At 35.2% G+C, this 22,973-nt stretch overlaps 1 protein-coding gene and 1 long non-coding RNA gene across 5 annotated transcripts in view; one reads left to right on the top strand and one right to left on the bottom strand.

Moving 5' to 3' along the window:
- Window positions 1-22,973, bottom strand: part of NFXL1 (nuclear transcription factor, X-box binding like 1) — a 72,664-nt gene that overhangs the window by 9,137 nt on the left and 40,554 nt on the right. For all 4 annotated transcript variants that reach the window (XM_073012426.1, XM_008017470.3, XM_008017468.3 and 1 more), the window contains 3 exons: window positions 11,907-11,976; window positions 3,767-3,871; window positions 631-717 (listed from right to left, as the gene is read on the bottom strand). In XM_073012426.1, coding sequence (XP_072868527.1) covers window positions 631-717; window positions 3,767-3,871; window positions 11,907-11,976 — 262 coding nt within the window. The remainder of the gene's footprint in view (window positions 1-630; window positions 718-3,766; window positions 3,872-11,906; window positions 11,977-22,973) is intronic.
- Window positions 1-22,973, top strand: part of LOC140710541 (uncharacterized) — a 64,785-nt gene that overhangs the window by 18,273 nt on the left and 23,539 nt on the right. The window lies entirely within an intron of this gene.

The following is a 22,973-nucleotide window of genomic DNA, read 5'->3' as shown; positions in this document are numbered from 1 at the left end:
AACATCTACCCATCCAGGTTCTATTAACCCATATCAACTTTTAGGAGCTTGAAATCATTTAAAGAAATGTAAATGCTATACTGAGACAAGGTTTTACCAAGGCACTATCTAATAAACTGAAGGTGGTGATGGGTGGAGTGTTATATCTTATATGAACATTTCAGCTTAACAAGTAATATCGATATTACAGAGTTAAAACATTGTAACAGTAAATTTTAAAATTGCCTTTTTTCCTCTTTGCTGTATTAAGAATCTAGAATTAATTATTAAATACTGTTGTTTCTCTAGAGTTAAATTTATCTCAAATGTGTTATCATGGAAGGGAATCCTTACTTTCAAACAAAATCAAGAGATCACTGATTGGGTCAATGGAGGGAAACAGTAACACTAGAGATAACCCAAGCAGCAAAGAATCTCAAAATCTTGTAGCGGGCGTAGAAGACGAAAAGTCTTGATATACACTAGGCAATGAAAATCCCAATCTGCCATTCAAAATAGGCCTATAAAACTAGGCTTTTATTATAAAGGCAAAAAAATGAGATTTCAAGTTGTTTTTAATAAGCACACAAATACACAAAATAAGAAGGGAAAGGCCACTAGCCTTTAAAATGATATTTAACGAGACATTACCTCAGATGCTTTCCGCTTCATTTCCTTGCACATTGTGTCACATTCTATTGAAACCTGATTTTCACGCACTTTGTTGCACTGCAATTCCTACAAACAACCCAATTTTCAAATTTTAAATGATTCTCCCTTCAAAGTCCTGTCTGCCATAAAAAAGCAAAGTTTATCTAATAGCTTAAGGTTATAAGTATTATTTGATGTGACTTAATATTTAATGATGATATGGTTGCAAGCATTAAATATCTGGTTCAAATAGTGATTACTCTCTTATTTTCTCTTAACTTAAAAAAGATAATACCATAAAAATTTTTTAAATCCACTTAATAATTACTACATGCCACTATCAGACTTAGCTCCAATGTTGTTTTTCTTCTTTACTTTTCTTTATTGTTTGTTATTCTTATAAAATGTCCAGGGAATACAAGGTTCTACAAAAGTGCTGTCCAACAGAGCTTCCTGGTATGTGTGTGGGATGGAAATGTTGTAAATCTGCATTAGTCCACAGAGTAGCACTAGCCACATATGGCTACTGAGCACTTGAAATGTGGGTGGTGAAACTGAGGAATCAAATTTTTAATATTATTTTATGCTAATTCATTACAATTTGCATTTAAATATCCACATGTGACTAGTGGCTACCATCTCAGATAGTGCAGCTCTAGAGAGTTTTCTAGGGAGCTACAAATTTTTCTCTTGACTGTTAAACTTTTTTTCTTTTAAGTATAGATGAAAATTATTCTAAAGCTTATGTTGGCACCTCACTACCTCCTTAATGAAAGAACACTGATCTACTGTTTTTGATGTGTTGACATCAAAACTATGACCAATTTCTGTACTATGACAGAATAAAACGATGACCTACTGAGTAGAAGAGTGGTCTTTATATTAGTCTTAGACTGCCTTTTGTAGCACGTTTATCTATCTTTTATTCATTCATTTATTGCTGCCAATGTCACTTTTACTCTCAGTATATCTAATTTGTATCAGTTTCTCCTGTCTCACCAGAACCTCAGACTCTAGTTTTTCGTTCAAATCTACCACAGCTTAGACATGAGATTACCAAATCCTGAGTAAAGTGTATTTAGTGAAAGCATTTTATAGCATGGAATTTTATTAGTTGGATGGGTTTTTTTTTTGTTTTTTTATTTCTTAGTTCTTTGTTTTCAGCTCAATTTAGTGATAAACATAGTCTTTTCCTCCAAAGATAGCCCAGACAGAAGAAAATTAACACGAACAAACACTGGAGACAAAAATAAGTATCGTGTGTTTACAGACATTAAGTCCATCAGCCTAGAAGAGGATTTTATTTTTTCTCATTCAGAAGATACTTACAGAGTATCTTATATGCTAAACACTATGACAGGGAAATGGAACACAATAAGAAATAAACAGTATAATAATCTGTTAAGTGCTAAATAAATAACAATAGTAATGGCAGCTACTATTTATTAAACATAGCATTGTTTTAAATGCTATGTAAGCACTACCTCTTTTATTCCTTTCAATAACTCTCTATAAACTCTACTTTACAGATGAGGAAACACAGTTACAGATACCTAGAATCACAAAGCTCTACATTATGAACCCAGTACAAAGAAAGTCAAGAGGAAGGAACAGCTAAGCCTTCCCAAGGGAACCTGGGGAAGGAAAACCTTTTCAAATAAGGAAGTGCTTGCAATAAGTATTAGCAGGATTCTAGTCAGCAGAGAGGTAAAGGAAAAAAACATCGTATTTTACATAGAAAAAGAAATATATACATTGCCACAGCCTAAGCTAAGTGAGGGTACAATATATGTATTAGGGCACTTAAGTAACAGATTAACAGAGATGATTGCTAGATGATGAGACTGAACAAGTAGGCAAATGTCTTATCACAGCCTCCCTGGTATGCCAAGTCTGCATATACCCACACATTTCTTATACAATGCACTTTTTCCATAAGTGATGAAGCGCCATTGAAGAATTTAGAACAGGGAAGTGGTGTGACTAGAGACAAGGAAATGGATCACGAAGTTGTGGCCAAAGCCCAGGAAAGAGTTGTTCCAAAGTACTAACGGGTGGGTGGCATACGGCACTTGGATAAGACATGAGATTTCACGGAAAACTTAAGACACATCTCAGATTAAAAGTGGCTTGACGAAGTATTTATTTTCATATACAGGTGGTCAATTTAAATTTCTGAAACTTAAAGATTCCGCCCCTAAAAGGCCAAGTATATAAACTTAAATTCAGAAGTTCCCTATCCTAGGAAAACATATCAGAAACTATGAACAAAAATGAAAGGCAAAGGACCTATAAAAGATCCTCAATACATATCCATCACATGGATAAATAAAAGTGAATTTCAAGACATGAAAAAGACAAGCTTTAGGGAATGACAATACGAATAGGAAGGAAAAAAGGAGTTACGACTATAACTGAGATAGGGTAAATCAGAGGTCAAAAAAGTTGGTTTCAAAGGAGTAAGCATTGCCAGTAGGGAAGATTAAGGAAACAGAATTAAGAAAAAGATTATTAGGTCACTACATTTTCCTTCATAAGTTTTGTTGAGCAGTATATAGTTTGTTTCCATCAGACTTTGTAATCATTAGTTTTTGCCCATTTACTCCTCTGTTACCATCATTTTATCTTAAAATTAGTTCTTTCCAAGTTTAAATGTTATTTTACTTTATAAGGCTATTCATATGAGGTCTTTTTAAGGCAGTATTTTCAAAGGACAATACTGATGGTAAAAAGCATTTCATAAATAATAGCAACAAAGTTAACCTTAAGCCATTTCTTAAGTGATGAAACATTCTATTCGTTACATTGTGTTACATGTTCAAAGATATCAAATCTAAAGCACATTGACCAACAGAGGGCATTGAACTTGGCTCTAACATAAAAAATAATTTTCCTTTTACTATTAAATTGCAGAAAATTAAATCACCAAAGCTTATTTTTAAAATAAGTGTTTACAGAACAAGTAGGCTCATTTTAATAATAAAGATTCTATTAAGTAAAACCTTAAAATTAAAAGGCAAAAAAAAAAAAAAAAGCCAAACAACTACCAAAACATATAGACCAAAAAACAAAAACAAGAAAACCACACAAAAACAATTTATATAGAAAAGTATTTTCAATAACTTAAAATATTTACCTTTTTTATTCTTTTACAAGGACATCTAAGTTTTACCTTCTGGTTGCAATTAAAGGGACATTCACCGGGATGACACATCTCTTTGCATCTATGACCACAAGGAAGCTAAAATAAAATCAAAATAAAGCAATTACATACTTACATCTTGATCATACTCTACCTTCCCCTAAACCCCAACAGTTTTAAGAGAGTCCATCACACAAAGGGTCGATCAATCCTAGCTAATGGGCTAATTTGTAAACTATTTTTTCTTTTAGATTTAAATTATTTTAAATATTTAATTATATACATATAATTTATAAATTTAATTAAATATTCTCCCCAGCTCCACTCCAACAGTATATCTTACAGCCACCCTTGTAGCTAGTTTTAGCCATGTAACTAAGTTCTGGTCAATGGAATGTAAGCAAGTACAGGTGATTCATGCTTCAAATCATTTCAAGAGTATACTTCATGTTCTTCTCTTCCCCATGTGCTGGAAATGATGAAGGCTGGAGCAATAATAGAAACCACGTGCCAAAGACAGCAGAGTCGCCAGCTGACTTGGATTCATGGGTGAACACATGGAATACAATGATGCACCTACCTTCCCGGTACTGCACTGTGGGAAAAAAACAAAACAGAAAATGCCCTGTCCTTAAGCCATTGTATATTGTGTTATAACTGTTTAGCCTTTTATTCTACAACATTTACCCTTTCAACTACATAGTAAAGCATATCATTTAGGCAGCCAAAACAACTCAGTAATCGCCATGATGTCTATGCTCCATGTTTTTAATTATTCACTGTCTTCCTATCCTAGTCAAGTGTTAAGATGAATGTTAATGGTCTGTCTATTCAAATCTTATCCACACTTTAAGACATGACTTAAATCACCATAACGGCCTGATATAATCTGCCTATATATAAATAAATAATAGTAGTTAAGTAAGAAATCTGTTTCTAAATTGTTGTAACATTGCTTGTGGTGTCTTGAAATTTTGCAAAAAAACAATTTTTTTAAGGTACTTCATATATTTCTCTCTCTCCAATCAGAATGTATATAAAATACACTATTTGTTAGGGGTTAAATGTCAAAGTCAAACTATCAGGAACTGAGTCCCAGATTATCTGTTTACTAACTGCAGGATCTTAGGCAAGTCACCTGACTTCTCTGTGTTTCACATGTAAAATTTCACATGTAAATTCTACATGTTAGCATTAGTACTTTATAAAGCTGTTGCGAGGATTAAATGAGTTCAGTTTATTTAGTTATTATAATAAAAGTTGTTATTATTATAAGTTCCTTGAGGGCAATGGTCTCAGACAGTCATCAACTTACGGTGGTGCAACTTAAAACCATTTTCCAGTTTTACAATAGGTTTAATCAGGACATAAGCCCACTGTAAACCAAGGAACATCTGCATTTCTTTGTGTCTCTCATGTCATAATCCCTAACAAAGATACCTCCCAAATAGTAGAACCCTCAGTAAACATTTACATTCTCTAATTACTGATCTCTATGATTCACCAGATTGATCTTTCGAACTACTGATTCCACTCACTTTAAGAAATTTAGAATCCTTTTCCATTGTCTTTAGTCTCTTTCTAATGTGCGACTAGGTTTTTTGGTTCTTTAATTTTTAGCTGAGGCATTCATACTAAAACTAAATTCAGATCACTCACACTGTGCACTTCCACTAATCCTACTATAGGGCAGAGAACGGCTATTAATAGAATAAGTCCAGGTATTTCTGAATGATTTCAGTTTTGTTTTTCCCTATATCTAATACTGGACACTGAATACTACTTAACAAGCTCAATATTTATTCATTTTCAAATACTTACCTCACAGAGGTTGTTTTGAGCCTTTGTATTGCTTAATTTCATTCTTACCTTCATTCCTGCCAGTGCCTCTAGCCAGACTTCATAAACATTTGGCATTAGCTTACCACTTATTCTTACTCTCAAAATACATCTCTATATCCTCTTTCCTTAATTAATCTCTAAGGTAATTACATTAGTTATCGTCTCTTAAAAAGTAACCCTTCCACTTCAAATTTATTATATTTTTATTGATACATAATATTTGTACATATTTATAGGGCACATGTAATTTTTTTTATTACATACATAGAATGTGTAATGATCAAGTCAGGGTATTTAAGGGTATTTATCATCTTGAGTATTGATCACTTCTATGTTTTGGGAACATTTCAAGTCCTCTCTTCTAGCTATTTGGAAATATACCTTAATCAACATCACTTTATCCCCTTCCCCCGATCCTTCTCGGCCTCTGATATCTATCATTTAAGTCAATGATTCAATAGGAGAAAGTGAAGAGGGAAGCTTATCAGATTCAATAAAGAAGACCTTTTGAAAATACATAGGATCATGGCTATATTACAGTGTCATCTTTCACTGTAAACAGTATTCTGTTGCGCTGGGGGCTGATGAAAGGTTAAAAATCACTGGTCTTGATGTTATATCTTTCTGCCTCCTAAAAGACCTCATACTCATCTTCACAATTTCATTGACATCTTCAAAGTCTGTCTTTTCTCTGGCTAGGTCTTCTGCCTTCAATAAAAGGTATCTTTTTTTCTCTAAATCCTTCATGTGACCCTGTCACATACTGGTAAAAGTTGGAGAAGACATACGTTGGGATGGCTGCCTGGTTCACCATAATTCCCCCAGTAGCCACAGCCATGGCTATGCTACCTATTCTAGTTCCCTGACTGTGGCTGCCTGTGCCAAAAGGAGCCCTTGGATCTATGGTGAGTCTATTAAGTTTTCTGTCTTGGGAATCTAAAAACTTAAAAGAGCGAGATGGTGGTTTAAGCAGTCATCTCACTGTAAAGCCCCCTTAGGCTGCAGAGATCCTGCCTTTCCCAAAGCTTGACTGTATAGCATTTCCTTCAGAATCTGTGAATTGCTCCCCAGTGTCTTCCAAATGCTCCCCACAATGTCTTCTCTCTCCTTTTTTTTCCATAAGTAAGCCAAAATTGATTCTGCAATTTGCAACTAGGAAAACTGAAACTCATCTAGGTGTACACTGTGCTGGTATCCCACATACGTCCCACAGGCAAAAGTAATACCTCTAATCCTGAAAAGGTATTCAAACTCACTAGTAATCGGAGAATGTAAATTAAAACCACAATGAGATGCAAAAGGACTGGCAAAAATAAAAAATGCTGACCACACAAAATGTTGGTAGGGATGTGAAAGAGTAAGAACTTTCATCAGTGGAAAGTTGAAAAACTTTCTGATACTTTTCAGTAACTGGAAAAGTTACTGATTATAAACTGATACAACCATTTTGGAAATCAATTTGATATTATTAAAGTCGAAATTAAACATTCCCTATGACCAAGCAATTACACTACTGTATGCCTACAGAAATCTGTGCACATATGTACCAGGTTGCAAAAGCAAGAATGTTCACAGCAGTATTTTTGATAACAACCCCAGTTGGAAATTATTCAAATGTACACCCACAGTAAAACAAATAAATTATAGTGTACTCATACAATGGAATCAATGGACTACAGCTATATGCAATTAAAAATGACAAACATATATAAGCAAGTCACAAAAGTGCATACTTTTAAACTTTTAACATTGGCAAACAATATTGTCTGCAGATATACATACTGGTAGTAAAAACTGTAAATAAAACTAAGGAAAGGATTACTATAAAAGGGCGGTTAGCCTATAGGATAGATGATGGGAACTATAGTCAGACAGGGACCTTGACAAATTTCTGGTACGTCAGCATTACTTGATTTTTTGACCTGGGTAGAGTTAACACGGTATTCACTTTTTAACTGTTAAACTATACATATTTATATTATATTATGTACTTTTAGGTATATATGTGATATTTCATTGCTTAAAAAAATTAAATCACGTGACCATTTTCCTGTTAGATGTGTAAGTAAGTATATGTCATCTCAAAACCCAGGTTATATTTCTGAAAAAACTGAAAAGCAGTTACAAAGAAAGCTGACTTGAATGCATAAGATAAAATGATGGTTATCTTTAATACAGATTTCACAGCAAAAAACAGAGGTCTTTCTAAAATATTCACTTAGAGATGAGATGTATTACCCTTCCCACTCAAAGTGGGACAGGGTTTTTCTACTCTACTCAGTCCTCAACATCATTCTGCTAGCACTTCAATAAGTCATACCACACGGTTTACCGACAAACACCACTGTCTGCATCAAAATGTTCCACTTTAATTCCAATAATAGGAAAAGCCCTCTTTCAAAAGAACTAAGAAACGCTTGTAGAACAATATTGTTTGTAGATAATCATAATCACCATAACTACCACATATACAGTGCTTACCATTAACTAAGTCCATTACATATTATTACCTCATATAATACTCAGCACTCTGAAGTGGATATTACTAGTGCCCCATTTTATATATGAACCAGTTCAGTTACAGAGAAGTTAAATAATTTTCCCAACTAAAAAGTAGAAAAGCTTGCATGGGAATGAGAAAACCAAATTCATAAATAATTTTAAAAAGCAGAAATACCAGTCGGGCACAGTATCTCACACCTGTAATCCCAGCACTTTGGGAGGCCAACGTGGGCGAATCACGAGTTCAGGGGTTCAAGACCAGCCTAGCCAACATAGTGAAACCCTGTTTCTACTAAAAATACAAAAAATTAGCTGGGCGTAGTGGCGTGTGCCTGTAATATCAGCTACTAGGGCGGCTGAGGCAGAAGAATCGCTTGAACCTGTGAGGTTGAGGTTGTAGTGAGCCAGACTGCACCACTGTACTCCAACAGTGTGAGACTCCATCTCAAAAAAAAAAAAAAAACAGTAGAAATACCACATGATCTCACTTATATGTGAAATATAAAAAAGCTGAACTCATAGAAGTGAAAGAACAGAATGGTAGTTGCCAGTGACTGAAGGACAGAAGGGGATTGGGAGAATTTTGGTCAAAGTATACAAAATTTCAGTTAGATATGAGGAATAAATGCAAAACATCTATTGTACAAAATAGTGACTATAGTTAATAATATATATTGTATTCTTAAAAATTGCTAAGAGTAGATGTTAGGTGTTCTCACCATAAAAAAATGCATATATTAACTCAACTTAGCCATTCCACAATGTATACATATTTCAAAACATGTTGCCTATGGTAAATATATAAAATTTTATCAATTAAAAACTTTAAACATGTTTTAAAAAATAAAATAACTGAAGCCCCATACCACATAAAATAAAATAAAACTTCCATTTTGTTCCTCTTTATATCTCTTTTAAAAAAGAGCAGAAATGCCTATGTGGGGCACGGTTAAAAACAGGTATGTTCTTAACGGCATCCTTATGTTTTCACTTAGTTAAATTCAAACCTAATAATCCATAGAGTGTATATCAGAGACACAGTGGAGCTGGAAGGATAAGCTTATGCCACTCCCACAATTTATTCTTTTATTCACATTCAATAAACATTTACCAGCAGCTTAATGTGTACAACCTGTGTAACAGGCACTAGATACAAAGACAAATACAACATAGTCCCCCACCCATAAGAATCTACAGTATGGGAAAGAGACGAGAACATATATAAGAGTACATCAGAATTTACCAGAATCCCATACCTTAACTTTGAAGTACAAAGATTCAAAGTGATATACTTCTTGGCTGATTCTAATTATGACCTCATTCTGTAGCTCACTGGTTCTCAATGTGTGCTCTTGGACCAACAGTATCACTATTGCTTACTATTTAATAGAAATGCAAAATGTAGGCCCCACTCCAGGCCTACAAAATCAGAAACTCTAGACAGGGACCCAGCAATCTGTGTTTTTTTGTTTGTCTGTTTTTTGCGACAGAGTTTTGCTCTTGTTGCCCAAGCTGGAATGCAATGACACCATCTTGGCTCACTGCAACTTCCGCCTCCCAGGTTCAAGCGATTCTCCTGCCTCAGCCTCCCGAGTAGCTGGGATTACAGGCACATGCCACCACACCAGACTATTTTTTTTTTCTTCTGTATTTTTTTAGTAGAAACAGGGTTTCACCATGTTAGCCAGGTTGGTCTCGAACTCCTGACCTCAGGTCATCCACCCACCTCAGCCTCCCAAAGTGCTGGGATTACAGGCATGAGCCACCAAGCCCGGCCCAGCAATCTGTGTTTTAACAAACCCTTAAAGTGATTCTAATGAATGTTAAAGCGTTAGAATTACTGTTATGGTGCCACCCACGTCAAGAGACCATAAATGAAAATGAGTTCTACTAGACACAGTGAAATTCACCTGTCTACTCTTAGATTGCTCCAAACTATAACGGCCATTTGGATTGTTCCCAGGCTCCAGATACATTTTTCAAGAAAGCCCAAGGAGATCTAGTAATACCAGGGGTTCCAGAAGGACCTAGAATCCAAAATCATGAAAATGACCCATCTAGTCCCACCAAAAGTCGTAGCATCACAACTTATTTATAGCTAAGGAAATTCTAAGTTACAAATTAGCAACACCTGAATTAAATTACCATATTTCTACCTAATAAACCATACCAGGTTACTAAGATTAAAAATAAAACATTCCCAACTACTTATTACCTGGAATCTGAATTGGGATGAAATAAAATTTATTTTAACAAGGCAAGTTCAGGATTTGAATAATTCAAAAAATTAAATTTGAAATATCCCACGCCCTAGTTTCACTTATAAAGACAGATTATCGAAATAACCATTTGTTACTTCAAATGGCCTCTCTTCTTATAATCTTACATAAATTTAAAAACTCAATTTCCAACAGATTTTAAATCCATAAAAAGTGGTCCAAAGCCTTAGTTAAAGGAAAGTACTAAAAAGGTATGTAATGTATTGATTCCTGTTTTATACTTAATCAAAGACTGATTATGATATTTAAGACTCAGTTGTCATCGGCCGGGCATGGTGGTTCACGCCTGTAATCCCAGCACTCAGGGAGGCCAAGTCGGGTGGATCACGAGGTCAGGAGATCGAGACCATCCTGGCTAACACAGTGAAACCCTGTCTCTATTAAAAATACAAAAAATAGGCTGAGCATGGTGGCGGGCACCTGTCGTCCCAGCTACTTGGGAGGCTGAGGCAGGAGAATGGCATGAACCTGGAAGGCAGAGCGTGCAGTGAGCCGAGATCCCACCACTGCACTCCAGCCTGGGCTACAGAGAAGACTTCGTCTCAAAAAAAAAAAAAAAAAAGAAAAAAAGAAAAAGAAAAGAAAAAAAAGACTCAGTTGTCATCTATTTCCGACTCTAAATGAGGTGAGAAACACTTAGATAAGTGTATAAAGACAATTTAAAGGAAAAAGGTACTATATAGTACATCTGTAAGTCAAAAGGATTCCTTTTTAAATGTCTACCCAAATGAAGTAATTTTAACTGTCCCACTCCCCAATCCAAAAGTGCATCTTCCCTTTCAGATTGGCCAAATGTAGATGGACTGCTTTGGTTTCTCAAATTATTACCAGGATAAATCACTAGCAAGTTTCTTTACCTTTTTACTTTGCACAATTTTTTCTAGCTACTTTTTGATAGTTTTAGTTTGAATAAAATGCTTACACAACCACCAGAATCTTTAAAAATACAACTTTATAGGTGAATGTTTTATATTAACATAGTAATGAACTTGAAAGGGTCAATGATCTGAATGGCACCAACACAAAAGGCCACAATGAAAATGCAGAGGTATCTTCTACATCATCCTCTTCAAAATGCTTTGGATATTAATATCTATCCCCGCACATTATCCCACCACAGATGTACACACATGCACATGCATACACACATGCACTCCTATTTTTAAAAATAAACTACTATGGATTTACTGTCTAACTGCTATGACCCACATCATTTCTGACATACTTTAAGTATGAATCACATTTTGAGGGATAAGCACTAGGTTAATACTTTATTATATAAAGTATGTAAGCTATCTTTAAAATTGCTTTCTTAAATCTTCAAAGGGTCATTTCAGGTCCTAATATCACCAAATTTATAAAATGAGATGCATCTACCCTATGTCTTACATTTTTATTTAAAAAGCTACAACAGAGAAGACCTGAAATAATTTGACCAAACAAGAAAAAAGAAAATCCAAGAGAAACAAATGCCCAAGGAATACAATTTAAAAGGTTCTACTAAAGCTTACCTCTTTAGGGCACTGATTTTTGCAACAACTGAGGAGGTTCTTTTCATTTACATCAGCTGTGGTTATTTTTCTAAAAATAAGAAAGTTGATGACATTCAAACAAAAATCCATTTTATAGCATAATTTTTCTAAAAATAACTCATAATTTCAAACATATCCATAAAATTATCTTTTTTCCTCAAGAAATACTTTAATTCTCTATCTGTAACAATTATCTTCAAATTACTTAACTGTTCTGATAACTCAAATCATCCAGCCCTTTACTACTAACAAGTCAAATGCCAAAAGTGTAATTGCTGCAAGAAGTACAAAACATACACAAAATATCATCTGGGCCTGGCCTCTCTTTAATAGTTTCTGTAACTATCTTTCCCTATAGATTAAATTCATAATTACAATTGTTCTTAATGCCCCTACATAAAAAATTTTAAAACTAATTATTTAATATGTTCAAATCGAGGAATTTAGGTTATTTGATAAGAAATAAAATTAACTTATTTAAAAAGCTTGGGTAAGCTATTAATATTAGAAATTAATTCATTTTAGGCCAGGTACAGTGGCTCCAGCCTGTAATCCCAGCACTTTGGGAGACTAAGGCAGGCGGATCACTTGAGGCTGGGAGTTCGAGACCAGCCTGGTCAACATGGTGAAAGCTAAAAATACAAAAATTACAAAAATTAGCCACTAACAATACAAAAATTAGCCAGGCATGACGGCGCATGCCTGTAATCCTGGCTACTCAGGAGGCTGAGGCATGAGAATCGCTTGAACCTGAGGCGGAGGTTGCAGTGAGTCAAGATCATGACACTGTACTCCAGTCTGGGTGACTGAGCGAGACTGTCTCAAAAAAAATAAAATAGTAATTCACTTCAGATCTGATCATTTTAGAACACTCTGCACTTTAAAATGCCTTTATATCTCAGTAAGTAATTCAGAAAAAAGTCACAAACACCAAGGAATAAACCTACTTTCCAATAGACACTGCCTAAGTCAGTAACTAGTGACTATCTAAAACGCCCTATCATATGCATCTCACTTTTCTCTCTCCCATACCTTTTTCCTCTTTTCCTTTATTCTGTATTTTCTTGCTTTTCCTATTCTTGCTTTCACCAGACATAACTGCCAAAATATACTATAAGTTCAGTCTCCTTAATGTTAATTAAAACTATTATCTAAATAGTCATACTAAATTAGCTACAAATATACTATAAGATATTTCTTGGCAAAGTTTCACTTAATACCACAAAGTTTTTATGCTGGCTCTATTAAACACTATTGCATTTTTAAGATTCTTCCAAGTAGAATGTTCACCTCTGAACTTGAGTTAACATTATTTTATTCCTGTTACTCTATACTTAAGAATAAATTAAATTTTCAAGGTCTATATCCAAATTCTACAGAAGAAATTAACATTAAGCAGAAAAAGACGATGGCATAATAATATACACATATTGGTTTTCGTCCACAGTTCTTGGCTTATCACTCCCACAGCCCCTGTTATTTTTCCCCAAGGCATGCCATTAAAACTAAAAATATAGTCTTCCTCCACCTTTCTGTCTTGACCAGGCCATAAAGAAATTCTCTGACCTACCTTGTCTGATTGTAGGTCATAAGACCTCATTTCAGAAGGGGTCCTGTCCCATACTCTGGAAGAAGGAATGCTTCACACACAGGCCAAAAAGAACTGAAACAGGCCTTGTTGAGTTTTCCCACTCGGTCTATAGTTATTAGATCAAACCCTCTGTCCAGTCACACTTCTACATGAGTGTCCGTACTTCAATCATGCCTATCCAATGAATTCTCCATAAAGGCCCAAGAAGATAGGGTACAAAAAGCTTATGAATAGCTGAACACAGAAGTTCCTGGAGGGTGGTATGCGAATGGTGGGGAAGGGGTAGGAATGGAATTGCCACACCCCTTCTTTCATCCTTCACTCTATGTATCTCTTCATCTGTATACTTTGCAATATCCTTTATAATAAACCAGTAAACATAAATAAGTTTTTCTCTGAGATCTGTGAGGCACTCTAGCAAATTAAACCCAAAGAGGGGGTTGTGTGAACCTAAACTTGAAGCCAGTCAGTCAGAAATTCCAGAGGCCTGAACTTGAGACTAGTGTCTGAAGGGGAGGCAGTCTTGTGGGACTGAGTCCTCAACCTACAGGATCTGACACTTTCTCTAGGTAGTCTCAGAAATGAATTACAGGACACCCAGCTGGTGCCTGCTATAGAAGTGACTGTTTTCTTTTTGGTTGGAAGAAACTCCCACACATCTGGTCACAAAAGTCTTTTGTGTTGATTATTGTGGTTTAAGAGCAGAGAAAAAACAGTTTGTGTTTTTTTCCACACAGGACTAAAAGGAAAAGATGACTTAAATAATTCACTGAATTGAAAGCAAATGAAATTATAAGAACTGAAGAGATAGAATTCTATATTAAAACTTATACTTTAATACATATTTAAGAAAAAAAATCTGTAGTGCTGAGGTAATGGAAGCCACCTTAATCCAAATATATCCACATGTCCCCCTCAAAAAACATATAGCTCATTGATAACAAATAAAATCACTAAATCCCATGACTGCAGCACAACCAGAAGATTTCTACAAATTTCTACAAACTTCAAATTACCTATAACTAGGAAAAAAAAAAAAAAAAAAAAAACTTCTGATAGAGCTATTTCTCAAGCTCCCAATGCAAGTATTTTCATAGAGCTAGTGGAGTTCTAAAAAAAAACTAAATGGAAAAGAGAAGAGGAGACTGAGCTAAAATCGCAACAGAAAAACGTCCCCATAAGTATGAAAACCCTGAAAATATCCTGGTAGACCACAGCACTAACTAAAGGGAATGGATTTTAAAAAGCACACAAGGCTGGGTGCAGTGGCTCACGCCTCTAATCCCAGCACTTTGGGAGGCCAAGGCAGGTGAACTGCCTGAGCCCAGGAGTTCAAGACCAGCCTCGGCAACATGGCAAAACTCCGTCTCTATAAAAAAACACCAAAATTAGCCTGGTGTGATGGTGTGCACCTGTAGTCCTAGCTACTAGGAAAGCTTAAGTGGGAAGATCACCTGAGCCTGGGAGGTCAAGGCTACAGTGAGCCGTGAGTGTGCCATTGCATCCAGACTGAGAGACAGAAAGACACTTTGTCTCAAAAATTAAAATTAAAATTAAAATTAAATAAAATAAAGTAAGTACACAAGATTCAAGTAGCCAATCTTGGAAAGGCAACTCTGGGAAGAAGGTAAAAAGGGAAAGGTAGACTTTAGGCAGACTTCTTTAGACTCAGCAAAAGAAGGGAAATTTAGGATTTTGCAAGACCAAAGAAAACAAAAGTAAAATAAGGACACATAACTCCTCTCCTCTTCTCAGCACCACCCTAAAACGCCAACCATTTAAAAAACTGTATTTTCCCACACTGAGAAGAGAGTGGTCATCAACTAGAAATCTTATACTAACCTCTGTCCGAAAACATAAAGATATATAATTTACATCTATAAAAAACTACTATAGAAAATAAACAGAAAATGACATCCAAAGCCCTTTGACTGATGAAAATCCCCTCCTGTATCTCTCACCCAAAAAAAAAAAAAAAAACAAAAGAAGTACAAAGAAGAAGAAAACTGGAATATAATATTCCAAACTGAAGTAACTATATGAAACACCGCCTGTACAAAAACGTTAACCTAGCAGACCTGACCGCTCTTTTGAAAGGCCTCCTTTTAAGACTAGCCCTTGGCTGGTGCTTGGGAATTTGGATTTCAGTAAGGTTCCCACCATTCCTAGAACTGATAAGAACAGCTGACTATGTCTAAACTGTTTGTATAAATCAATGGTTTATGCTGAACAGTTTCTTTCCCTCTGAGAGCCCTGAACTCTGGTATGTACCAGGTGAGGCTGCCTATGTAGCCTTCCCCCAATAAAAACTCTACATGCTCAGTCTCTAATGAACTTCTCTGGCTGGAAGCATTTTACAAGTGTTGTCACAACTCATTACTGGGGGAATTAAGTGCATCCTATGTGGCTCCAATGGGAGGAGACTCCGGATGCTTGTGATTGGTTTCCCCTACACTTCACCTCATGTGCCTTTTCCCTTTGCTGACTGTGCCTCCTACCCTTTTGCTGTAATAACTCGTAGCTATAGATATAACTATATGCTGAGTTCTGTGAGTCCTAGCAAATTACCCAAAATAAGCAAGGTATAGGGCCCTTCAATACACTACCACCTTAAGTCAGAAAAGCAAAACCTAAGAACATAATGGAGAAGAAAAAGAAGAAATGAACAAAGGTTGACTGAATTTAGGGGGAAAAAATAAGATAAAATTACATCAGAAATAAAAACTAAATTACAAGGTGCTCATGGAATAACATATTTACAGAAGAACATACTTGAATCAAAAGTTAATAAGGGTCCCTGAAATGAGGCAGCAAAACAACCTAGATGATAAAAATGAGATTTAGAAAAAAGTGTCAAAGAAGTAATTGAGTGAAATGGGAGACAGAAAAAGAAAATCCAACATATACACAATTGGTATCACTAAAAAACAAAAACAAAATAAAGGAAACAGATCTGGTATTTAAAACTATAATCCAGGAAAATAAAAATACTGAACTTATATGTTGAAAGGGCTAATCAGGTACCTGGAAAAATTTATCAAAAATTATTAACCCTGAGTCGTACCTTAATAAAAACATTAGATTTTAAAGACGGAGGAGGAGGAGGAGGGAAGTGAAGGAGAAAGAAACAACTTTAGGGGTCCCAGGCAAAAAAGATCAATTAACTCATAAGGAAAAGAGAGATTGGCATCAAATTTCTCAAAAGTAAAATATAAACGAAAGCAACATAGAGCAACATTTCCAAGAAATTCTAGGAAAGAACACACCAATAAAAGACTTTTTATACAGTTGTAAATGCTACAGCAAAACATTCTTGAAACATGGAAGGGAATGTTTAAGAATTAAGCATTCAGGGAATACTATACTCACAAGCTCTCTTGGGGAAACTACTAGAGGATGCACTTCATTCATCCAAGAGATGACTGGGAAATTTCAGCAAAAAGACTGATGTTTTAAAATTGAAAATCTAAGAAAAAAGGGTTGGGCACAGTGGCTCACACCTGTAATCCCAGCACTTTGGGAGGCCGAGGCAGGTGGATCATGAGGTCAGGAGATCGAGACCATCCTGGCTAACACGATGAAACCCCATCTCTATTAAAAATACAAAAAAATTAGCCGGCGTGGTAGCGGGAGCCTGTAGTCCCAGCTACTCAGGAGGCTGAGGCAGGAGAATGGCGTGAACCCGGGAGGTGGAGCTTGCAGTGAGTCGAGATCGTGCCACTGCACTCCAGCCTGGGCGATAGAGCAAAACTCCATCTCAAAAAAAAAAAAAAAAAAAAAAAGAAGAAGAAAAAAAGGTCGGAATGAGGGTAGAAAAATATATATATGTTGTATGTTCTGAAAAAGAATAAAGCATGCAACTAAACAATGAGAAGAGAAGGAGAGAAAAAAAGACAAATAAAATAAACTCACTGATTGTCATACAGTCTTAAACGAGAACCAGGTGATAAAATTAAAAGCTCCAAACCAGTTAGTAAAAGATGAAAGAAACAAGGGTCTAAAGACATTAAAAAGGTACAAATAAAAAGTAATCAACCACTAAACGAAAACAAACCTTAACAGGAGAAACTTTTAAGAGCAAAGAAAACATATCACATAAAGAAAAAGTGACATAACATAACACAAACAGTAATCGTAAAGTAATAATTCGGAGCTAAACCAAAGATATTAGTGATATTAAAAATTGTTAAAGCACTTACTTAACTTGCCTATTAAAATGAAAAAGGGGATGCATAAGAACTCAAACAAAGGTGTTAAATGTGACAAAGGATACCTTTCAATGCTAACAGCCAAAATTATTAAAAATGCTGTACAACATGTAACAGCTTAATCATCTTTATAAGCAAAAATCTACAGCAGATGCAAAGACACACAGAAACATACTAATAGGCTACGCATGATGGCTCATGCCTGTAATCTCAACATTTTAGGAAGCTGAGGCAGGAGGGTCTCTTGAGCCCAGGTGTTTCGAGACCAGCCTGGGAAACATAGTGAGACCACATCTCTACAAAAAATTTCTTAAAAATTATCCAGGCATGGTGGTATGTGGCTGTAGCCCCAGCTACTTGGGAGGCTGAGGCGGGAGGATCACTTGAGCCCAGGAGTTCAAGGCTGCAGTGAGCCATGACCACACCACTGCACTTCAGCTTGGCCAATAGAGTGAGACTATCTCAAAACACAAAAACAAAACAAAAAGAAACACACTAATAATATGGGATTTTAACACAGCATTTTCAATATAAGACAAAGCTACTGTATTAAAACATGATCCACACACACAACCCAAATCTTATATTCTGATTTTTAAGATATTACATCTTCTCAAGCACATGGAACATTCACAAAAATTGATCACCTTATTTTACAAAGGAAGCACTGTTAAGTTCCATAAATTAGAAAAAAATTACAAACACATGCTCTGATCACAACACAATAAAACTAGATCCTATATTTTAAAAATCTTGAGTTTAGGAGGAAATACAATGTAAAGATACAGAAAGTCTCAAATATAAAGAAAGCAGTACACACATGAATATATGGAATATACCTAAAGCAGTAAATAATCCATAAGCTTTAAGCACATCTATGATAAAAATGAAATCATAAAAATAAATGAATTAAATTCTCAATTCTTCTTAAAGAAATTTAGAAATTTCTTTTCAAAGGAAATAATAAAATAAGAGCAGAAAAAAAATGTGGTAAACCATAAAAGAACAGTCAATCCAGTTAATCAAAATTCTAGGTTTTTTAAAATAAAAAAATTTACTACCTGATACTCAAGAAAAAGGGAGAAAGCAAAAATATTCAAAATAAGAATGACAAGGGGAAATTGTAAAACAACAACAATATTTTCATCACAATAAGCAACTACTTTACAAACTTTTATACAAATAAATTTGATAAATCTAGATGAAATAGATAATTTATAAGCAACATAATAGTTTCCCAAAAATGACCCCATAAGAGAGAGAGATTTTCATTAGAAAAAACAGAGAAAGTTATCAAAAACAACACATACATACCAGGCCCAGATGGTTTCATAGAGGAATTCCATAAAACCCTCAATGACCAGTTAATCCCAATGATACTACATAAAATATTCTAAAGCAAAGAAAACCAAGGAAATAGCCAAGTTTATTTTGTAAAACAAATGTAATGTTGATACCCAAATCTGACAAAGACAATACAAAATTTGAAAATTACAGACTAATACAATTAATGAACATTTTTTAAATCCTAAATATTAGCTAATCAAAATCAACAGATCCAAAGATTAAAATGTTATGATTATCTCCACAGATGCTAAAATATCATTTGGCAAATTCAGCATCCAATCCTGATTTAAATATACACACACACTTAAGAGAACAGAAATTGTTGGATACTCTCTAACATGGTGACAAAGCCAACATCTTACATAATGTAGAAATACAGGAAGTAATTCCTCTAAAGAAAAACAAGGCAGAGCCGATACTATCTAACACTAGACTGGAGATGTTAACCAATGATACGAGATGAGAGAAATCAATTATGAGGCAAAAGTATTGTAAAGAAAGACCAAAACCCCAAGGAAAAAAAATATGCGAAGGACGTCAACAGCCAATTCACTAAAATAAATTTTAAAATGGTCCTTAACAAAACAGAGAGCTTAGAAGCAATGATACACAAGGAGCAAAAAGCATACCAAGTGGTTTTTAAATATCACTGTCCATTAACAAGGCCCTTAGAGAAATGTCTGAGTCCTGGGCTAGGATACGTAAAGTACAAAATGAGCCTGGGACATTTTCATTAGCCAGAAAAAAAAAGAAAATACTAAAACAAAGATGGAAACACATTAAAGGGACAAGAGAACCAGTTTAAAGACCCTCTCATGGGCCTTTCACATTCAATAAATTAAACATCAAAATGATGGCGAAGGACCAAATAAAGAATCCACTGGTTCATGCTAGTATTAACATACGAGGTGGGGCTAGCTCTTACAGTAAAATGTCAATTAATAAATTTAGCAGATGGAGTTGGAAAATTCTCACTTGGCAACTTCTTATTTGTTTTATAAAATACACTTAGTTATTTCCTTGGGTTTCTATGCTCTAGAATACTTAGTATACTATCATTGGGATTAAATGGTCAAGGGTTTCATTAATGAAGCATCTGGGCACACATGCATATGTGTGTTGTTCTTGAGAGCTTTTTCTATTTTCTCAAATGTTACCGTAGTAACAACTGATTTACAACAGAATCATCAATGGATGCTAAAATTCATGGGTGAAAGTTTGATGAGGAACAAGCTATATAAACAAACAGAATGCAGGTGTGAGACTGCTCAAGTTCATCATTACCATCCATTAATAATGCAAAATTGCCCTCTAAATTCCCCCTACAAAATTTCTAAGACTAAAAATTATAATACTTTATTTTTGAGATTTCAACAAAATAACTTTAATATAAGAAAAGAATAAAATTTGTCTTCTATAATTTAACAAAGCATGAGTCTAGAGTTTAGGGAACAAAAATATTAGCTAATATAAACAGGAATTTTTCACAATGTAATTATGCTAAAAAAAATGAAATAAAGTAATATTCCCAAATGAAACTTGAGTAAAATATATTTACAAAAAGCTCACTTTACAGACTGGAGTGAAACAGCCAGGAGAGTTAAGTGGTAAATTATATCATTATTAAATACAAGGGAAAGTTTTTTCTTCCATCTAAATAATCCATAAGCAAAAACTGGCATCTTTTTAAATAAAGAAAACATACTGGTTTGGTCATATCCTAGTGTGACAGGTGCTATAACAGCAACGCTTGTAATAAACAAAGGCCTACCTTTTAAATCCATAAATTAAAAATTATGCCTAAGTAGGCTGGGCGTGGTGGCTCATGCCTGTAATCCCAGCACTTTGGGAGGCCAAGGTGGGTGGATCACGAGGTCAGGAGTTCGAGACCAGCCTGACCAACATGGTGAAACCCCATCTCTACTGAAAATACAAAAACTAGAAGGGTGTGGTGGCACGTGCCTGTAATCTCATCTACTCAGGAGGCCAAGGCAGGAGAATTGCTTGAACCCGGGAGGCAGAGATTGCAGTAAGCCAAGATCGTGCCACTGCACTCCAGCCTGGGTGACAGAGCAAGACTCCATCTCAAAAAAAAAAAAAAAAAAAAAAAAAATGCCTAACTACTGGCGTAACTCAGAGAGATTGCAGGTTCAGTTCCAGACCACCTTAATATAGAGAATATTACACTAAAGCAAGTCACACACATTTTTTGGCTTCCCAGTGCATATAAAAGTTATGTTTACACAATACTGCAGTCTACTAAGTATGCAATAGCATTACATAATAAAAAACAATGTATATACCTTAATTTAAAAATACTTTATTACTAAAACCTACTAACACTCATGTGAGCCTTCAGTCACTCTTAATGTTTTTGCAGGTGGAGCATCTTGCCTAGATGTTTATGGCTGCTGACTGATCAGGGTGGTAGCTGAAGATTGAGGTGGCTGTGGCAATTTAAAAAAATAAGACAATAGAGTTTGCTGCATCAATCAACTCTTCCTTTCAGGAAGATTTCTCTGTAGCATGCGATGCTGTGTTTCACAGCATTTTACCCACAGTAGAACTTCTTTCAAAATTCCTATCAAACCTGCTGCTGCTTTATCAACTAAGTTTGGGTAATATTCTAAATCCTAATCCTTTGTTGTCATTTCAGCAATGTTCACAGCATCTTCACCAGGAGTAGATTCCACTTTCTTTGTTCATTCATTAGAAGTAACTTCTCATCTGTTCAAGTTTTATCATGAGACTGCAACAATTCAGTCCCATCTATGGGCTCCACTTTTAATTATAGTCCTCTAGCTATTTCCACCACATCTGCAGTTACTTTCTGCACTGAAGTCTTGAACAAAGTCATCTATTAGGGCTGGAATCAACTTCTTCCAAACTCCTGTTCCTGTTGACATGAGTGTTCTTAATGACATCTAGAATGGTGACTCCTTTCCAGAATATTTTCAATTTACCCAGATCCATCAGAGAAATCACTACCTATATCTGGCATGTATTTCTCAAAAAATTAGACCTGAAAGTTGAAATTACTCCTGAACCATGGACTGCAGAATGAATGTTGTGTTAGCAGGCACGAACACAACATTCATCTCCTTGCATATCTCCATTATAGCTCTTGGGTAACCAGGTATATTGTCAATGAGCAGTAATATTTTTAAAGGACTCTTTCTGATCAGTAGGTCTCAACAGTGGGCTTAAAATATTCAATAAACCATGCTGTAAACAGATATACTGTCATCCAGGCTTTGTTGTTCCATTTATAGAGCACAGACTAGATACAGCATAATTTTCAGAATGGTAAATGAGTACTGGCTTCAATTTAAAGTCACTAGCTGCATTAGGGCCCTAACAAGAGAGTTGGCCTGTCCTTTGACACTTTAAAGCCAGGCACTGACTTCTCTCTAACTATGAAAGTCCTAGATAGCATTTTCTTTCAATAGAAGGCTGTTTTGTCTACATTGGAAATCTGTTATTTAGTGTAGCCACCTTCATCAATGATCTTATCTAAACCTTCTTGGATAACTTGCTGCAGCTTCTGCATCGGCACTTGCTGTTTCACCTTGAACTTTCATGTTATGGAGATGGCTTCTTCCTTAAACCTTATGAACCAACCTATGCTGCCTTCAAATTTTTCTTCTGCAGCTTCTTCATCTCTTTCTGTCTTCACAGAATTGAAGAGAGTTAGGAACATCTCTAAATGTTGTGGCTGCTTTGATCTTCTATCAAAACCGCTAAAACTTTCTCCATATCAGCAATAAGGCTGCTTTGCTTTCTTATCATTCTGTGTTCACTGGAATGAACTTTAATTTCCTTTAAGAATTTTTCCTTTGCATTCACAACATGGCTAACTGTTTGGTGCAAGAGACCTAACTTTTAGCCTATCTCAGCTTT

This window comes from Chlorocebus sabaeus, chromosome 27 (genome assembly GCF_047675955.1).
Source record: "Chlorocebus sabaeus isolate Y175 chromosome 27, mChlSab1.0.hap1, whole genome shotgun sequence".
Classification (NCBI taxonomy): Eukaryota; Metazoa; Chordata; class Mammalia; order Primates; family Cercopithecidae; genus Chlorocebus; species Chlorocebus sabaeus.
This window is presented reverse-complemented; position numbering and strand designations above follow the sequence as displayed.